At 39.4% G+C, this 21,679-nt stretch overlaps 1 protein-coding gene across 1 annotated transcript in view; it reads right to left on the minus strand.

Moving 5' to 3' along the window:
• Window positions 1-2,917: 2,917 nt before the first annotated feature.
• slc16a10 (solute carrier family 16 member 10) overlaps window positions 2,918-21,679 on the minus strand; it is a 42,002-nt gene continuing 23,240 nt past the window's right edge. Inside the window, exons 2-6 of the mRNA XM_051409923.1 lie at window positions 18,716-18,860; window positions 16,153-16,582; window positions 10,078-10,221; window positions 8,943-9,171; window positions 2,918-6,943 (exon numbers count right to left, since the gene is read on the minus strand). Of these exons, the coding sequence (XP_051265883.1) occupies window positions 6,714-6,943; window positions 8,943-9,171; window positions 10,078-10,221; window positions 16,153-16,582; window positions 18,716-18,860 (1,178 nt within the window). The 3' untranslated portion in view covers window positions 2,918-6,713. The remainder of the gene's footprint in view (window positions 6,944-8,942; window positions 9,172-10,077; window positions 10,222-16,152; window positions 16,583-18,715; window positions 18,861-21,679) is intronic.

Raw genomic sequence — 21,679 nt, forward strand, 5'->3', positions numbered from 1 at the left:
AGATCTATGTGGATTTAGTTACAGAGCTTTTGTTTAGTATTTCCTGTATCTCATCAGCATTGTGAGATCTTCACCACTAGCCCTGACCAGTCCATTGAGTTACAATATTATAATAATAATAATAATAATAATAATAATAATAATAATTATATCTTAATGGCTCTGGCCCTAAAGAAATAAAAAAAATATTTGTAAATTGTCATTTTAAACTTAATTCTTTTCTTTTCTTTTTCAGCACTGCATCTAATAACAGAAGTTACTTAAGAACTATTAAAAATATTTAATTGTTAATCTCCATTGCCCATTTTATTTATTTCTAATACACACGTTCACATTCCCAGGTCGTCAAATACAGAAGTAGTAGATTACTTTATATTAAGGGTTCACGTGATGATTGCAATCGAAACAAAGTGCAGGACATTTGATAATATAATGTATTATACAGATAACTTTCATACATATTTAAGCATGTAATGTCCCTGTGCTATAAACCCACCATTAATGACACAGGGGACACGCTCACTTCATTTATATCGGTTTTCAGTACCCTGAACTCAGAGCAGAGTAAGACCTCCTCATTCCTCTTTACTCTCTGAATCAGCTGACGCGTCCAAGGCTACCGGAAGCAGCCAGGTTAGCATTGACAAGAAATGGCGGCCTCTAGTGTTAGGAGAACAATGGTGCAGAAGGCTCACAACCATTGACAGTAAATCAAACATCTCATCTGCGTCACAAGTGGCGGATCTATCTGTCCTCATTTAAAGGATTTCAGTTTTGGTAAACAAAACAGAACAAAAAATGCTTATGTCATCGTGATGATATGAGGTCATGATGTGGAATAACGACATATATATTTGAATTACGTATATATATTTTCATATCAAGTACTTATTAAAAAAAACATGCTTGTAAATGGAAATGACAAATTAAATAAAAAAAGAGTCCATTACTAGTTCTACATTCACAACTTTACTTTATTAGTGGAACATTATAGTGGATTATATTATATCATGTCTATCATAGGCTGTATGTCTAAATACAAGAAATGAGTATTGATAAGTGAGAAATAATAACAATTGAAATAAATACTACAATATTTCCCTCTGAAATTAAGTATACTTTAGTGATAAAGTAGCATAAAGGGGAAATACTTATACTTATTATACAGTATTTGAGTAAAAATACTTTCTCCCTTTTTCTTCTTTCTTGAGTCCTTTTTCTCAATGACTGACTGCAAGTATTTTTTATAAATCGTGAAGTGACATCATTAAATGTCAGAAGTCACTTCTGGGTAACTCTAATTTGAAATAATTGAACATTTTTAATTCAGCTTAAAATAAATAATGTCCCTGAACATCTTCCCCTCAGCTCATACTTACATCCTTTTATAACTTACTGCAGATGACACCTCAACTCAAGAGATTTAATTACTACACCAGGGGATCCCAAACTTCTCCATGCCAAGGCCCCACATAGCACTAGCTGAGAAAGATTGGCAATACAGCAAATAAAACAAAACACATCTGAATATATTTCCTTACTTTATTAATGCAATAATTATTACTTATTTGTACTGAATTTAAAATCGTAAATCATTCCATCAGCTCTGCTGCTATCAAGCTGTCTATCTAGCTAAATGTGAGCAGCAGAGCCGCACTGTGCCGGCCACAGACCGTTACTGAGCCACACACTGACAGTTATGAGACGGCTGATGTTTTGACTGGCAGGCCATTAGAAAGATGGGCCTGGCAAATAAGATTTCAATAGGTTATATATTATTCTGAAGTTTAGTTCAGCGGTTCCCAACCATTTTTCTTTAATGAGCCATTTTCTATCATTGACTAAACTGATGACCCCTTACTAAATTACATATTTTATTTATATTTTACATTATTTATTAATGCATAACAGTAACAGTAGAGAACAGCTGATAAACTGTAAACATTTAACACAATAACTGCAGGAAGTTTGTGTTAAATTATTGATTTGGATGAATTTTAACAGTTTATTTCTTGTGAATATTACATCAGAGATCAGTTTTCCTGATATTTTAGGAACGTTTTATACAGTTATGTCTGTATTAGGTATTTCAACAGGTTTAAACAATCATACAGACTTCTTTGGCTTCTTTTAGGACAAAGTCATTGTTTTCTTCTCTCCGACATATCTTCTATTAGCTCTTTGCTTGTTATAACTGCATACTTTTTTATTGCAGCACAATGAGATATAGACCTACTGTGTATATTTTTAAAGTTTTCCTGCATGCTTTAACATCAAGAAGGACTCACGACCCCCGTGAAGCTTTGATGACCCTTAGTGGGGGTCCTGGCCCCTAGGTTGGGAACCACTGCTTAAGGTGGTGCAGTTGAGCTTCTGCCAGTTTCACATTTGAGCTTTTCTGCAGGAAATGTATTTTCTAGTCAAGCATATTATAATTGGTGGCAACCCTGTAGATGCCCCCCTTCAAGGAACCATGGATATCCATACATAGGACATTCATTACCCCCTGGCCTGTCACATATTGAGAATATTTGTTCCCCAAATGAAGCCACCCAGGCAGCACTTCCTTCCAGACTGCTGATAAATCCTGCTTCCTTCAGAAGTACAGGCAACCATGACACTAGAAAACCTGACAAAGTATGTGAGTGGTAGAGAACTGGGTACAAAGCATGGGAGGGATTCCTAAGAAAGCCTAAACTGAGGGGACATAAGTCTCTTAATCTGCCAAATATAGGTCAAGAGATTCTACATAAGCAGTCATTCATTGGTGAGAGACTGGGACAAAATGGCAGAGAAATATTTCACGTTTGGTTGTAAAATATCTCGTATGTTGCTGACAGCTCGTGCGTCAAATAAATGAAAGGACGGAGCTCAGTGATGACAGACACGGAAAGATAAATTAGGAGAAAGTCACAGAAAATTTTAACATCTTTCTTTTTTTACTGTCTTGAAAATGTCGAAATCTGATTGTCTTTACATAATATTACATTGCATATACTGTAGTTCACCACACATCCTGCAGCACACAGGAGAAGTCATATTTTAGTAGAAAACATTTTGTTTAACTCATGAGAATAGACAAACAAAACTAAGCAACAAGTGAAGAGAAATTAAGACATAAATGATGTATAAAAGGGATGAAAGTAGCAAAGATGCAAAGCTTTAACGAAGTAAATCTTTATCTGTACTTGCAGCGAAAACAAAATGCACACATACGGATATTCTGATAAAGCCAGTTGGATTAGATGAGGGCGAGCCAAAATAATAACAGCAAATTAGCAATAAAATGCAATAAAACTCCTGTTTGCCAGCAGCTGGCATAGGAAATAGGAAAAAGCTATTTAATAAGACAATTTGTGTCAAAGATTTGGTCTAAAGTCATTACTGAAAAGAAATAAATCATGCAATTTTTTTTTACTTTTTCAAAATGTCTCTTTGGATGCTACAGATCATTCTAAGAAGCAGTATGATATACATTAGTAAATAAAAATGATGATTAATCATAACAAAACATGTAAATGTGTGTATGGCAAAGAGGTTTACAATCAGAATTCAGAGGTACAAATTCATTTCTTTGGCATGAAATTCCTCAGGCTGTCATTGGTTACTAGCACTACAACGGGAAAGATAAAAACAGTCTTGAAATAAACTGCTATAAACAGCCATGCACGTCTTTAAAAAATATATATTCAGAGAGGAAAAGAGTTGTAAACGCTGTCAACGTTAAGGCATTTCTGGTTGTGAGCAGCAAGCACTTCATTAAAGAGCAAAGCTTGGACAGCTAGATCATTTTATTTTCTGTAGTCACACTGCTCTGAGGAGGACCAGGGATGGGAAGAGCTCTACACTTTTACAACATCTGAGGTAGACAGTGTCACAGGTCTGCAGAGGAAACATCATTGACCCACAGGAACTCAATGTTTTATCCAAAAGGTCTCTGAGTTTTCCAACAGTGACGGATTGATGAGTCACTTCCTAACAGATGGTTTGCTGACACTACCTGTAGGTTTCAGGGAGACGTATATGACAGCAAGAAAACAGGGTGAATTCACTTTCAGCCATTTTTCATTTCAGCACATTTTGGTCGTCAGTAAATTAAATCAAGGATCTGGGCAAACGCCCGTCAATTACAGCACGACATTCTCCACAAAAACAACAAAATAAATACAATATGAAAACATAAAACAAACACCTTCCTACTGAAGGTCAGTGAACTGGGTACACAGTTAATTATTAGCCTGACTGAACTCGACTAACGGTCACATAGTCAATGATCAGTCAAACTCGTGTCCTCAGTTCCATTTCAAATAGCGGAGACTAGATACTGTAGGTAAATGTGTGTGGTGAAGAACTCCATATGCACCAGTATTTTATTTATTTTTTGGTCCTTTTGAGAGGTCATTCATCCAAGCAGGTTGTTGATAGGCATGGGACGATATGAAAATGTCACGATTATCCTGGGCAAAATAATTCCTGATATTATCCCGATAATCATCAAAATGTAATTAAATTTTTTTAAATGGCACTAAAACATACTGGAATTACTTATAATCTACTTATACTTATATCGCATCACAAATAAGAAACCTCATCTCCCAGTCGTTCTTAATTTGGAATCCATAGTATTTCCACACATCTGGGAAACCGAGCCTTATAATGGGCGGAAAGATGTGAGCTCCCCCTTGTGGCAATTCAAAATAAATCAAGAAATCAATATCGGACTGTACATTAGTGAGCTAGACAGCTTTTTCAAGTCACTTGTGTCTATATTCACAATTATACGCGACACGCGATAATATCGTCCCATCTCTAGTTGCTGACACAGTGACTGTATGACCCGGACCGCGTCGGCTACTGGGCAAACTTCATTTTCTTGTCTATACTAGGAAGCATATGAGCTTCTTTACACTTTAACCAGAGGCCCGACCAAGTAACTTTATGTTGCACAATCAAAGTATATACGGAAAATACTGGACCAAATTACATAGAAAAAATATCAACTTTTAAAAAACATGTGTCGCCACTGGTTGTTTTAAAAGAAATACTGCTTAATGTCAATACTATATTCAATTATTAGACATGTACACAAACACAATGTTAATATGTTCCTTATGAATCAATATTTAGGTTGTACTTGTGCTGGCTAAGAGTTTAGAGGAATAATTTGACATTTTGGGAAACATGCTTACAAGACTCCAGGAAGTCGGACACATAATCCCTCCATAATACCACAATTTGTGGCTTTTATGTTAATTATTTTCTATGGATTATACAATTTTAGTGTTAATTAGTGAGCTTTAGAGGTGCTGGAAGTCTAATATAATAGCCTAGCAGTTTCCACTCTTAGTGCTAAGCTAACTGGCTGTCATTTAAGGGGGTAGATATGAGAGTGGGGTCGATTGTCTAATTGTGAATAAGCGTGTGTCCTAGAAAGTCAAACTATTCCTTTAAAGTTATCACTGTAATAATAACGTTGCCGTTGTTGTTGAACCCTGTCGAGGTTTCTCAGACACACGGTTCAATTACAAACAGCCTCTCTGCATGAATATTTTGTTTGTACTACTTAATTAGTTTGTGGTCATTTAATTAAGCACTTTTTTAGGGATATACACCATGTCAGCACAATATAAACTTCAATAATAAATGCCTTAAATGTGGATTTCACCTCGGATCCCCTACACACAATGGGACCCCAGTAATCCCTAAGGTGGCTATCACTTCAGTTCATACTGTGCTTTAGTGGTGCATACAGTATAACCACAATCTTAATGCAACATGGTAAACCTGGATTGGGGTCTGTGGCCCTGCCTTGCCAGGTTGGTAATCCTACCTTGGGTTGAGTCAGTTGTACAAAAGATGAGACTTGATCCAGCCTGGGGGGACCGAGCTGCATGTCTGAATGTAAAATCATTGTACTTTTAAAGCCGCTTCCCGTGAAGTGTCTGGGCACCTTCACAGCTGATCCCAGAGCTTCATGACTAACACTAAATCTCTCAGAACATTCCTCTGAAGAGATAGCTCCTGTCCCTTTAGATTACTATCAACAGATTACCCCCAGTATTTACAATTTTGCTATGCTCTAAGACCCCTGTCTAATGGGATGCTGGAGACAATAAAGATGGCAGGGTTAAGGAGACATCTTTAGCAGACCAGTTGGGTTTGCTCTTACGCAAAGCAGAGATACTGATTGAGGCTAAATCAAGTTAAATTCCCATATATTTCTTCTATAATCCAACATGTTCTTTTTATGCCATATTCCTACATCTAAAAACATATGGTAGTGTTGAAGACGGATTGTAAAGAATAAGTTCACCTTTCCCTTAAGAATGCCATCTGAAAGTGTTGGTTTTGGTGGAGACACTGGCTAAAGACTGAATGAGCAGCTTTCACACTGCGTTTATAGTAAGCGCAGCATGCCTTCGTTCCCTTGTCTCATCTCCAAATACAAAATGTGCAAATGAAATGTGCAAATGAAAATGGAGAAACCATTTTCATTTGAAACTTCAAGTTTTCTCTAATTGAACAATCTAATGCATAGTTCTTCAGGATCACATTCACGTCTCTATCTGATATGTTTCATCGCTTTGGCATTTTCCGACATTCTCCCACAGAAGGCAGACTTTTACAATCTTGGCTATAAACACAGATTGTGTATCTCAGCAGTCTCAGTCTGACCCTGTGTGTCTCTCTTTTAGTCTGTTTCAGCGGGGTTCTTAGAGGACGGACTCTCCAATTTTGCGTTGTGCGTCTTCCTGAGCCTTCTCATGCTCTATCATCTTCTGGCTGACTTCCTGGTCTCGGTTCAGGGCCGCCTCTTTCTCCCTCCTCTTGCGCCTGGCCTCCACCCACGGTATCAGACACAGCACAGCTCCTCCGATGATCGGTGGAATGCCTGCCAGGTAGAAGGCTACATCGTAGCTGCCCAGTCTGTCCCTCAGGAAGCCTGTAACCAGAGGAGACAGGGAGAGGAAAAAATAAGGGATGTTATTATGATTCTGGCTGGGCTCAGAAAAAGGGGAGACAAAGGCATGACACATTAAGGTCACAGGTCATCAACACTGACCTTACTGGTGCCTGTGAGGGTCACTCAAAAATGCTTAAAAACACTGTAACATGCATTTCAATATTTTAGAAAACCTGTGGTGAAATCATCCCCGAAGGACCAAAAATAGTTAAGTTCTGACTGGATCTCTTACCAACTCGTCCCTCCCTAAAATAGTTAGTTTTTATTAGTTGAAAAAAAGATTTTGTCATCATAAATGAGTTTTTATTTAGTTATTGTCTAGTGTTTGTCAGTGAAAAAATGTTGTAGGAGCTGACAGGAGGGGTCTCCACTCTCATGTTCATGTCTGTCTTTACAGCTCTCATACAAAGATTTTACATGCACTGAAGTAACCTGCAGAAAGCTGAAAATAACCTGCGGTCTTAAACATTGTGTCAAATAAGAGACCCAGTTCCTATAATAGAGGAGCCTGATTTTGCCAGCTGGATTTCTCCAGGAGAAAGATGGAACTGGATTTCTAACATGTGCACATGTGCACGACAGAGACTTAAGACTTAAGGAATGCTAAGTGAGCCCTGTCTGCAAAATCATAAAATACTTTCTCTTATGTCAACAAATTGTTGTTTGCTTATTTTACCTGCATAATTATATTCCTTCAACTTAGTTTCACACCATATTTCACCCCTGGTCATCCCCCCCCCTGCAGTGGCCCTATGCCCCACCAGGGGGTCTGCCCCACAGTTTGAGAATTACTGAGCAAAAGGGACATTCAAGCCCTGTATCTGCAAGCATTCACTTTGATGAAATTTCATTGAACAACTCTGACTCTGTCTGTGTAGCTGAACCTGACCTGTGACCTTTCTGGAGGGGGAAGTCAGAAGAGTTGAACAAATAGTCACACATGCTGTATCTTCATACATTAATTCCTCAAGCCCTCTGCATGTGACACTCATATGAACTGATTTCCATCCTGGGAAAATGTAGACAATGCAGTGTTGAAGAGGTCATGTATTTCCCATGGAATATGGACACAAGTGTTAGCATACAGTATGTGCTTCTAATCTGCACCCTACACATTTGGCAACTATTCAATTCAATTCAATTCAGTTTTATTTGTATAGGGCCAATTCATAACAGAAGTTATCTCAGGACACTTTTCAAATAGAGCAGGTCTAGACCGAACTCTTTATAACATTATTTACAGAGACCCAACCGTTTTGGCAACTACAAGGTGCCGAAACGAACACTAGGTGGTGCAAAAGACCAACAGATCTAAAGATGACTTTTCTTCTTCATCTAAGGACAAAGATTAAGAGCTTTACTAGAATGCTGCAGGAATGCTTTTTGTCTGACAGTCAGACAGACAGACAGCCTGTTTAGAGGATCAGAGGTCAAATCCCATGTTCCCTTTTTAAAATTGCATCTTCAGTATAATAATACAATTTGTCATTTTATTTGTGAAATCTACTAGAAGAAATAGTTGGGAATGATAAAGAAGAAGGTAAAGAAAATAAAATGAAATATTTATTGCTGCAGCGTTAAAAGTAATTTATAGAAAATGGTTAAAAACAACAGATGCAGTAAATTACTAAAGAGATTCACGATAACTATGCAAAGGCTGACTTTACAAAGATAGATATGAGATGAACAATGAAAATGACAGCTGGGTTGCTTTCTCCCTCACTCACTATTGAGAGCTACATAAACATTTTCGTCTTTTCAACGACTGTGATGTAGATGTGATGGGGCCTGGCAAAGGTGTTCTGAATTATTAAAAAATTCTAATGAAAGTTAAGTATAGGCAAAGCTTCTTTTCTCTGTTTTGCCTCCACAGAGAGGTCAGAGGTCAGGGTCAGCTACAGGACTTGCTTGAGAAGTTTGTAAATGTACTAAACCACCATGCTTTACTCAAATTTAAACACAGTGAATATTCAGTTACCTGCGATGGGGGGTCCCACAGTCATGGGCACGGACATCAGGCCCAGCAGGAAGCCGATAGCCTGGGACACATCATCTGCCCCAACGAGCTCAAAGGCAATGGGGGCCATGATGCAGATGAAGCAGCCGTCGAACAGCCCCATCAGCAGGCATACGGCGATCAGCCCGCCAAAGACGTGGCACAGAGGGATCATCATGGACATGAGGCCGATGACGAAGAAAGAAGTCACCTAGAGGGACAACAGAGAGGAGAGTATCTACATGAAAACTCTTCATTTGATGGTCTGATAATCTTCATGTAGTTATTCTTAATCTTCTTGAGTTTCCTGAACAGGTACAGTTTTACTGTACTAGTCCAGGTTAGTTTAGGTTTCAGTAAAGTATCACATGATCATCTAAATGCAGTTTCAGAGAGTTTTCAGTGTTCAAGTCTTATCTACGAACTATCTTTTACTGCCAGATAGTGTTTGCATTTTTCATACTCTCACTTAATTGCTACTTTACTGCTATCTTATTTATTGCTTTATTTTTTAAATTTATATTGCTTTTATTGCTGCAAACTTAATTTCGTTAAACTTGTACTGTACATTAGTGCAATGACAATAACGATATTCTTTATTCTCTTGTTAGTGGTATTGAAGCCACTGACCACAGGGACACCAGGATCTAATGGAACCCAGGTGACATTTGCAGGTATGTTTGCATGCTGTTTAATGTGCTGCAGTGGCGCAAGTAATTAGCTATTTAGCCACTGAACTGACATTAGTTGTACACTTTTTGCCGGTGAATGTTTGTTTGGGGGCTCGTTTAACAAGTGAAGGCTCAGAACAAGACGTGTGTTCATGTTTGTAAGACAGATAAGAAGGAGACTTGTTAAGCTAAAATGTGTTGTTGTTCAAAGTCTGTAGCTCTTGATGTGTTGTCTGGCTCAGTGTGAGCATCTGCTCTACTCTTGATAGTACATTGATGTTACTGCTTTATGCAAAATAAGGTCTCTATGTAGATATCAGCATTGGTTGATTTATAAACAGCTTTACTATAAAAAAAAATTAGCCTTCAAAAGCATGGTCAACTACTATTAGAAAGGACAGAGGTGACAACCACATCACCTGATAGTTTAGAGACCCGGCACTCACCTGCAGGTAGACTTTGTTGACTCCATTGACATAGTCTGCCACCCTGCCAAAGATGAGACGGCCCACACAGGATGTGATGCCGATACACATGAGCAGAACTTCTTTATTGGCATCAACTCCAAAACGCTCCTCCACATGCTTCATCTACGGACAAAAAAGGACACATGAACACAGCTCTAATCCAATATAACACCCGTTAAAAAACAATGTTAAAAATGTTAAATAGGTACAGCAAATACAACTGAAAAGATTGACTGAAAACAAATTATATATAAATAAACAAAACATGGTAAATATCTCAGCATATTGGATAGTAAGGGTAGTGGCAGCAGGGTGGTCGTACAGTAAATCTCCATATTTAATCCAGTGTATACAGTACAGTGGATTGTCTAATGTATAAAGCTCTGTTCCTGGGGTTTAATATGAATTTTGTCAGACAATGCTATCTAATCAAATTCCTTAATGTTTATAATGCTGTACTGTACTGATTTCTATTAAGGGCATAAATTAGCAACATCAAAGCTTTGTGTGTGTGTGAAATGCTTTTAATCCAAATCTGAATCCAAATTCGGTTTACTGCCAAGTAGGTTTTCACATACTAGGAGTCTGATATTTGATTATTCAGTCAATTTAAATCAATGAAAAGAGGGGAGATCCTTTTTCCATGTTGAGAATGTGACACTTTCATGGACTGCTCAGTGTTCTGCATACTTTCTGCAGAAATCTGGTTGTAATTGTATATGAGGTTTTCAGGCCAACTTCCATTAAAGTTCACAGTTTTCCAAACAGATTGGAGTCCTGCCAGCTACTTCTACCTCCAGGCAGATTGCAGCAGTCCTGCTCAAAGGCTCTGCCTGTCTGCTGCCTCCACCCCCACACCCCTCCACCCCCTACCACCCTGCAAATCACACTTCCATCTGCAAAGACCTCCGGATGACTTATTGTCTTTGTCATTACACCACAACACCATTCTCTGTGTTTAGGAGTGTGATGCTCGGAGGGGATTCCTGCATCCAAGAGGCAGTGCTGCAGGCATAACAACTGGAGGCTCAGTGTGTGTGTATGCATACAAGCATCAGCAGAATAACTGATGATACACACACACACAATCGAGGCTGGGTGGAGGTTTTCAGAGACATGCCAGATGTGACTGGCATTCTCCCAGCTGGAGTTTTGTTTGAGAGGTTCACATGTCACATTTATTACTCCCTCTTAGCTTATCATTACCATCAAGTAGGGCTGCAACTAAGGAATTTTTACGATTAATCAATCAATTGTTCCCAAGTGATCCCAATGTGATGTCTTCAAATGGTACAAAACCCAATGACTCTACATATACATACATACATGACAAAGGACATCCTCACATTTAAGAAGCTGGAACCAGCAAATGTTTGACATTTTTGCTTGAAAAAGGAACCACAACAATTAATCGATTAACAAAAAAAAATAATTCTATGGCTTTTCAATCGACTAATCAATTAATCGATAAATCCATGCAGCTCAGGCATAAAGCAGCAAGTAGATGATAATAAGGGCTGCTAATGAATTAAGAATGTTTGAAATTTTTTATCAGTTTTCTTCACCAGAAAATTATTGTATACTCTATATTTTAGGCTTCTGATCTAACTAATGGAAAGGGGTTGCTGTGTTACTGGTACCCCAATTTTAAAAGCAGTTTATCCGTTTCATTCTCCATAAAAAGACGTTTTATGGTCAAGAATTCGAAGATATCATTCATTATTGCTCAACTCTCCTAAAGCTTTGTGCAGATGTGAAATTTATTGCTTCGGTTTATCTTTGTATATTCTCTTGAGAAGGAGACAGATGGTTTTTGTAGGAATCCACTGTGGTGCAATGTATTGATGACTATATCAGTCAGCCACGGTACACCATGATCAGGTCAAGTGGATCAGGGAGCCAAGAAGCAAGAGAACACAACAGACAAGGAAAACCCCCACACACCTACTTCCGCCCTTGATATCTTATCTGTCTGGTTTGCTAGATGTATTAGACAGGCAGTCCCTCTGCTGTGACGTCACACAATCTATAATCCCTCTGTCATAGCGACCAGCTGGGTAAACGCTGCTGGATGTTTCAGAAGACATTTCCTACTGAACACTCTGACGCATTCACACACTGCATATGTCTGTGATGTATTCGAGACCTCCTGTTGCAGTGCAGTGCTATTTGCATCTTTAAACAGATTAAGTGGTCCTGTAGATTCAGCACTGCTGATCTTGCTTCACTCCTGTTGCAGGCTGTATCCTGTTAGTGTTTATCATGGAGCTTTGGCATTAAAACATGAGTTGATCAACCATAGCTAGCAATCAGGTCTGTCCCCAGTCTACTGCACACTGTCTGATGCAATTGTCCACCAATCCCTTCATTTTGGCCAGACCAAATTTCCAATTTGTGGAAAGGAAAATTCGATTTAAATTGATCGATTGAGCACCAAAGATTGCTTTTTGGGGTTGTGTATGTGTCTTTGATCACGTTTTCAGGAACACAAGCTCGCTCTCATGTGATGCAATTCAGAGGCTGGTAGGTGGCCTTGTGGCAGAGAACATCGTAAACCTACACTCACTCACTCACACAAGAACACACACATGAATTCAATGCAGGCAGAGCAGGACAAGTTTAACTGCTCTTTAGCTCTATCTCTTTTCCTTGGATCACTTTTGCTACGCTCGATCACTACCTACATTTCCCATTATGCATCTGACATACAGAACATGCCTGAACGTTCTGTAATCAGCATGACTGATTGTAACAGCGCTGCCATAGTAAGAGAGAGTGAAAAACATCTCAAACAAACAGCAACATGTATTGTAGCTGCAATGTATTGTGGTCTATTGAGGCTGCAAAATTACAATTTTAGAAGGAAGAGGAAGCATTCTGATACTCAAAGGATTGATTGTTTCTAGCGGCCACTGTGGACAAAAGCGGTAGTGTTTCCACCGCCTTGTTTCACTGATTTCAAGGGGAATCCCAATTATATGACAGGCATTAAGAATGACTACATAGAAATAGCCAATCTTATCGCTGATGGTATTTTTGTTTATGTAGGTCATATAGCATCAAGACTGTTTCATAACCAGTTAAAAACTCCTTGAAGTAGGTTTGATTAAATATAAGGCTGGTCCTATGAAACCCCATGAAAAGACCAAAACCAACAATCATTATAACATAATGTTATTAGTAACACCCTTGGCTTATAAAAATCTAGTTGGAATTAACATGCTACATTAAATGAAACACAGGAATAAAGAAAACTAAATAACAAAATGGCACCTCAGAAATACACTCAATAGCTGCTTTATAGTGTGTTTTGGGGTGAATTTTTCCTTTCAGACCCCCCACTGTGCAACAAACCACATTCTCTCTGCTCTCTCCTCTTGGCTGTTTAATGGTCATTAAACCTCCAGCTCCACTCAAGCCCACACACCGCAGCCCTGCAGGTGCTCCTCATTAAACCAACCGAAACAAGCTTATTTTTAAAGTAGAGGCAGGTTTCTAAAGAGAGTATCGTTCTGTAAGCTGCGAATGGGAATGATTTAGCAACACCAATTCAGCAATGGGATGACATGCATTAATTGTCTGGCCGATAAGATCAAACTTTAAATGCAAATTCTTTTACCACTCTGCCCTTGACAATGCACTACCACACCGTTTATCAGTCAGCTTACAGAGCAAACACTGCCATTCCTTAAGGCCAGAATCTTATCTCAAATCAGCAGACAACCTACACTGGACTTTACTCTTTTACAGCCTTAGATATGTGCATCTTGATTTGGAAAGAGAAAAAACACACACGGTACTGTGGCAGCATGGCTCTAAAAGGCTGAATCAGCATGTGCACAGAGAAAGAAAAGTTGAGTTGTTTCGAGGGCCTGATAGGACTCCCTTCCTGAAAATGTGAACAATATGCTGTTTGACCCATGTTTTTTCCTTTTTCTTCTTTCCATGCAGCGTCACATTGCAGTGGCCTGAAGTGCAGGGAGGGAGGGGGGTCCTGTGTCTTAGGAAGGACGGGTGCTGGGGCTATAAGGCCACAGGTGGCGCTGAGGCTGCAGCCTGGCCCCTGTGGTGTTCCAGTCTGAGTAGCAGACACAGGAGAAGTGTTGGGAAAACAAAGGCTATGATCCCCGGGACAGGCTGACGATATCCCTCCAATAACGGTCATCGTGTCCAAATAAACAGTCACCCCTTCAGTCTCACCAACACATCCAGTCTCTGCTCCCTAGCCCTCCCAAGAAGAGATTTTCTCCAAAATCATATTTTCCCATCTTGTAGCCGAAATACAGGGCGATTCAGGGAAAGTGAAACCTGTTTACAGAACTGTGTCTTGACTGAAATGAGAGCTGCAGATTGAATCTTCTGCTCATATTTGGTTACATTCACCAGGACCACACAGCTGTAGTATCTCATGTGGACACATGCTGCTGTGACGTACAGTTTGTGTGATAGTCACGTTAAAAGCTGCAGGCTTTAGTATATAAACAGTGAGACTCAGCATGAGAGTCTCTGCTTTTGGTTGGAGTATGTTCCATTTAGATGCCAACAGATCAACGGGTTAGTTCACCCAAATTACAAAATTACCTCCCTCTAGTGGTAAGTAGCCATTCAGATGGTTTTGGTTTTATTTGTCCCGATTTGGGATATCTGCCTCCACCCAAATAAAATGGAGCTCAGTGGAATTTAGTTGAATAATGGTGCTCACAGCACTCGCCCTTTAATGCTGCAGTGAGTAACTTTTATAAGAATCACTTTTTTTCATATTTGCTTAAACTTTTACTATATCCTCACAGTAGTAGATGAAACAGGTAATACATTGTATCACGTTCCTCTGACTCGTTTCAGTGCTCCTAATGGCATTTGCAAGAACCTACCGTGCCTGAACGAAAACAACTAATCGTATAATTATGTCAAACGAAGAAGAAGAAGACTGTGGCACAAACACCAAGCCCCCAGGAAGAGTGCTGGGCTTTGAAGCCAACCTGACATAGTGGTCAAACTGTGTAATTACAGTAATGCCGTCCGTCACACAGTTCACACTGGCCCCAAAAGTATTTCCCCCATAAGGTTACATTGTGAAAGAAGTGGTTGCAAATTGGTGGATACATTTATTTTACAACCCCTGTGAAATGCTTCCTTTTACTATCTGAATGGGATAACATTTCGAAGAGCCTAGAAGAGCAATGTTTAGAGAAGGATCAGGTGAAAGGGCAGCCCAGGGATTTGTTCATTAACACGCCAGAAACACAAAGCATAATAATGCAGCTCTGCACAGATGACATCCTTCATAAAGACAAAATCAATTCTCTAACAAGAATTCACATAATGTTCCTGCTTTGGTTCATTTGTGCGCATGAATTATGAGAATTACGAGACTCGTTTTATTGACACTGTGTTCAGCATCATTTCTCTGGAAATTAGACTTTTGAAACAGAACCAACAAAACAAAAATATAATTTCAGTGTAAGAGCATTTAAAAGAAAGGCAAAAACCAGCAGAATTATGAAAAGAGCAGTGTGTTCTGAGTCACAGAAAGTGTCTCAGCAATTACAGTAGTTTTAGTCTTTGTGAATGACTGTGATATATATATATGTGTATATGTGTGAGGTATTCTTATATAGACCTTCCTAATGGGCAGAGACAACCTTGTAAACTGTATGTTCCTAAAAACTAAAGTACACTTTAAAAGTCATAAACCTTCCCATGGTAACTGTCGTACTCCCCTCCCTCTCCCTTCCTCTTCACACGAATAAACCTCACATTGCTAGCATGTGTTTTGAAATCTGTGTTGTTGAATCTCCCTAGCTGACCTCTTGCCCTTATTCCTCCCTCGTGCCAATGAACACATTCAAAACATGAGATTAGGATACTGGGAAATCACACCATGGAATCCCTCTGTTGGCATTTACATGCTGCTATTCCTCATCAGACTGACCTATGGCCCAGACCGTGTGGCGACGATACCCAGCAACACAAACCAGACGGAGTAAGTGTGAAGCTCGGTGAAATCAAATATGATTCAGAGAGTGAAGAAGTATTTAGAAAACACCAACTTACCAGGTGAACATAAGGCACAAAGTAGCCATAGAGGGCTGCGGGGATACCAAATGCCCAAATGCGATATCCCAAAGACTTCCAGATATTGATGTTGAAGATCTGGCTCAAGGGTGGGCACCGGCTGCCTGTGCGGGTGTTTGAGGGTTTTACCGGCAGCAGGGGCTTGTATGTGAAGCCGGCCAGCATCAGCACAAACATAAGGATGCAGAGGACGCGCATGGTGTTCTGGAGGCCCACTTTCTCCAGGAGGCCCGACAGCACGAAGGGCAGGGTGATGGTGAAGATGCTGCTGCCGGCGGTCACAATGCCATTCACCAGGCCCAGGCGCTTCTTGAAGTAGTGACCGAGGATGACCAGGCTGGGCTGGTAGGCGAAAGAGCAGCCGCAGGCGAACACAATGCCATAGGTGAAGTACATGGGCCCCAGGGACCTGTGAGGAGATACAACAAGATACATCACTATACAGCCTTTGATTCACTCACTGCTGACATTAAGGAATTTCCAGGACAAAAATGAATCCCCAAGATGTCTTCCAGTAAAGAGCCAGCTATTATTGATTTGCATTTGTGCTCTTAAAAAGGTTTTCATAGCACTGGCTGTAGGAAAAGTTGTCAAACCTCTCTAAAGAAAGGCCTGTGAGCTTTTTATACAGGCTCAATTTGGCCCTAGGAACTCAACCAACTCCAACAACAAGATTAAGCAAGTAAAAACATGTTTTACTATGGTTGTTCTTTGCTTTTTTCATTATCCGCACATTAAAAGATTGTATAAATAATTATTCAATAGGAAAAATAAACTTGTTTATTGCTGTTGCAAATAAATGATTATTATTATTAAATATGGGGTAAAGATAGAGAATAGTTCTTATCCACCAACAGCTCAAGTAAAGCTGTTCAGTTGCCAGCAGCAGAGGATCATGGTTTTCTTGATCCCTTTGATGTATACAACCATAGAATCAAACTGCTTTTGATACCCCTTGTCATAACATTTAGTTAAACAAGCTGCTTTGTATGGGTATTGATGATTCCGCTTACAGCTGCTTCAAATCATATCTTTCTGCTAGAGCTCAAGTCCCACAATTGTTGATAAAGGTGTTCCTCAAGGATCAGTATTAGGTCCCTTATATACATATTGAATTTTGATTTGATTTACTACTTGACTCCTAATTAGTTGTAAAAGACATCTTTATCTCAATGAGAATAAATACAGCTTTAAAAACACAGAGATCAGATCAGTCCACATCAGATCTCTATGGAAATACACCACATACAAAATAAACATGGACATACAGGATTGCGCTTCCAAGTGGTTGCAAAGTCCTCTTTGGAGTAAATAAATCTGCTTTAGAAAATAACTTGCCAACAGTGAAATCACATGACTAAGAAATTTTGCACCTTGCACTGTCTTCTACAGAACCCGGCTGTCAGCAAGTTTTTAGGTTTGCAAGCTGTGTTTGTGAAATGCTGTTACTTGATAAGCAGTAATTGTTTCATAACCTATTTATTGCACTTTTAAAGTGATAACAAAGAGAGGGTTGAGCCCTTACTGCTCTGTTTGGATCATACATTTCTGTACGTTTGTGTGAGTGCCACCTCACATGTAGACGAGTATGGAATTCCAGGAAATTATTAACAACAGAGTGTGAAGTACAGAGCCTCTTACCAACAGAGCCTTGATAAAAACTAAAATGAGTAGGCCTTGTTCTGTGAGATCACCTCACACCCCCCATTAAGTTTACTTACACCTACACATTCCTTTTTATTTCTATAAGTATATAAAAATAAATAAATGTATTATGACACGTGTGTGACACATTACACACCCTAATGTAGGCATAGAGAGGCATAGAGAGGCATAGAGACTTTTTGTGTGGTTATTAATGTATCTGTCAACAGCCATAACTGCTCCTTTATAACCCCTATATGATCCTTTTTTTCCCTTACTATTCCGTTAAAGTTTGACAAATAAATCTCGCCATAAGAGCTGAAGAGCTGTTCTGGAGCTTTAACTTGTATTACGTGATATTCCTCTGCAGATGGAGTTTGCCCAGTTGTTGTGGATTGTAGAGATTAAAAACTCATTCTTGGTTCGAGCTCATACTGGCTCGATATTTTTATGTTCTTCATAGCGATGAAACTACAGAGAATTATCACCACTCACCTTGGCTTTACCGAACTATCAGCCCGTTTAGCTGTTTGGCCAACAACTTTACTGTTTTGGCTCATTCAATATACCTAAACTATGAGGGGTATACTAAATATTTTGGCTAACTGATATTATTAAAGGTCAAGTGTGTAACATTTAGGAGGATTTATTGGCAAAAATGGAATATACATAGGTATGTTCTCATTAGTGTATAATCACATGAAAAAGGGAATCATTGTGTTTTCATAACCCTAGTATGAGCCGTTTTTATTCAGATGCCAGTGAATCCTGCACACTAGACCTTTAACTAAGGACTGAAGTTACTCACTACCCCAATAACCTTGTAGGTGTTAATGTATACTGTATGCAGTGGTGACATGGTGTCATTTTTAATTGAAAAGCTGATTTTATTCCTTACTTGACAAAGGAGCTGGCCAGGAGGCCGACCAGGCCGACAGCAGCACCGCCCACTGCAGTAATTCTGCAGCCGAGGACGTCGGTGAAGACGCTGACGATGGGAGAGCAGAAGAAGATCATCCCCATGGAGAGGGAGCCCACCCACGCTGCAGGAGACACAAGGAGAGAATGCAAGAGTGAGTCAATGTATGTATGAGAAAATCTCACAACAAGCTGTAAGCCAGAGTGATTATCATTTCACATTCAAAACACAAAACTGTCAGACACCAAACAAAACTGTCTCCAGGAAGACGCTCACTATAACAGAAAGCCTGGTGACGTAATACTGTTGCTCTTGTATCCATGCACACACTCTCACTGCAGCAAAATTTGCTCAGGAAACCAGTCAAGAGTTTCCTTTTTTCTACTTGTTCATAAATCACACGGTACATTGTTTGTATTTGCATCGATTTGTCTTTGCAACCTTGGTAAATGCTACGGGTTGCCTTTCCTAGACTGAACGTACAATGACTAACACCTGCAACAGCAGGAAGACACATTAGGTGATCAGGAAAACACTTCTCGCATCTCAACAAAAAGTGCAAAGGCACCATCGAGATATAATCAACCTCTTAGATTACATACTGTAACATGTTCTAATATAACCATAGACAACATTAGTAGTCTATGTAGCATACAACAATAATCTCTGTTGTGTCATGGTTAAGGGTGTTTAACCAACATAGAGGGACCCTTTAATATTGTATCTCTGGTGTACTACTTTACTTGGGCTCACTGGCCGACCACAGTAAGATTAGAATTATATTTTCTCAGACAGAAAAATAGCACTAGGGTTCAAAGTGTGTCTCTTTTTCCTCCCCTATAGTATTTCACATGTTCATGATAACCAAAGCGATTCATCTTTGATTGTGTGTTAGATCTGCTGCTAAGAAGTGTCAGTGGAGCTAAAACTCTGACCACAAGGACAACAGCAGGAAATGCTTGGTCAGCAGTCTTCTGCAAGCCTAAGGTTAAATACCACTGTCACATGCTGCAGCAGACTCTAATATATGTTAAAATGCAATGGGCACATTTAGAACGAAATAGATAGGCACACTCAGAGAATTTATATCTTTAACTTGTCCCAAGTTGTTCTTATTTATTTTAAGACAAATGGGCAGACAGGTATGTGCTGACAGACTGGAAACAACAGATATCAATCTAGAAATGTTTCATAAATAACTTATTTTAGATATATTGTTTCCGGCTTGTTTTTTCATCAAGGAAAAGAGATGGGGAGTGGAAAAATAAGTAACAATGCTGACAAAACACACAAGCACACAAATTGTGCAAGCCATAGTGCAGCGCCCTTTGACCGTAAAGAGGATGGGGAAGCCAGGAGTGAGTGACATGTTTTGGTATGAACGACTGCCCTTGGTACTTTTAGGTCTCCAATGAAATCATACACCCTATAATACATACTGTAACAGCATATTTAGGGCTGGAAATGACCACAAGGGTTAATGACACGCCTGCGCACATGACACAGCTATAGACGGAGTTGTTTTTCTCAATCCTGAAGCAAAGTCAGAAGAAACCTGTGGGAAAATGTAGAGCAGCTGGAGGTTGAGTGTTTTGTTGTCTCTTTTTTTACACTAGTAACAGGAGACCACTGTGTCAAGTTTCAGGGTTATTACTGGTTTCACTGCTGTGTCTTCATTCTCCCTGAATCTTCATCTCACCCCATGTTGTCAGAATATCATACACTCTCAGGTTGCCCCATAAGATAGATGTTATGAAGCAGTGAAGAAGCTTAAAATGAAAACACCCTGCTACCCTGACAAGATTAATCATACCTGTACTGAGACAGTACTGTCTACAGACAGGCAAGTAACTCTGTCAGGGTGCAGTACTGATTGTTAAATAAGATTAAACTGAAATAGATAAATAAAAATGTTTGTATTTATTAGCAATCCTGCCAAAGTGAATGTTAAAAAAAATTGTTGTCATGATAACATGCTTTCAATTACAGAATTAACTAGGGGTGTGAGAAAATGATATTGCACTGTTTTGTTTTCTGATATTGTATCGATTCTAAAAAACACATTATCGATTTTAACCCCTGTATCGTGTATTGTATCTGCACATTTTTGCCAATACACAGCCCAAATATTAACATGCTGATGTTTTGTTGAAAATATTTACCATGTTCACCATCTTATCCACCTTTCATGGCCATCAATTCAATAGTTGTTGAGACGATTCACTAAGAACCAAAAATGTCACACTCATAAGTAAGGATTCATCTACTGGATGTCTTGAATGTGTGCACAAAAGTTTGTGCCAAAGATAAGGACATTTCACTGGATAATAAAAACTGGGCTGCTGGTAGCATTAGATACAAAGTCAGAGGATCACCAAATTCATTAGGATACATAATTTCATGGCAATCTAGCCAGTAATTGTTGAGATGTTTCAGTCTGGACCAAAGCGGTGGACCGTCTGACTGTAACATATTTTATTCAGAGTTTGCCCCACTCTGGTTCCCCTGTGTGAGCCAACACACTGTCAAAGCTTCTTAGGATCTATTCCAGACACTGCAGTCAGAAAAATGCACCAAATTCAATGGGGTCCACTGCCTGGTCTCATATTTGTGGGCCCGCTTTAAGCTACGTAATGTAATAAATGGCAGTGAACAAGAAGGGCAAAAAATCCTTCGAGGACAACAGGAAATTGCTGTTGTGGTTTCATCTGCTGGCTCTCTCGATTTAAAAGCATTTACGCTTCAGACAAAGAGGAATTCCAGATTGAAAAATGTAATATCAGGATTCTCTCTGTCCCAGTGACATCCAACGTTAGCCGCGGGCCCTGCTTGGACACTGACAGACGAGGCAGAGTTGCCCTAAGTCGTCTGTCTGCTTTGTTAAAGACTCCTTGCTGGAAACCCCCCTGCTCTGAACCCGGTAACCCCACATTGACTGAACCT

This window comes from Dicentrarchus labrax, unplaced genomic scaffold (genome assembly GCF_905237075.1).
Source record: "Dicentrarchus labrax unplaced genomic scaffold, dlabrax2021, whole genome shotgun sequence".
NCBI classification, from domain to species: domain Eukaryota; kingdom Metazoa; phylum Chordata; class Actinopteri; family Moronidae; genus Dicentrarchus; species Dicentrarchus labrax.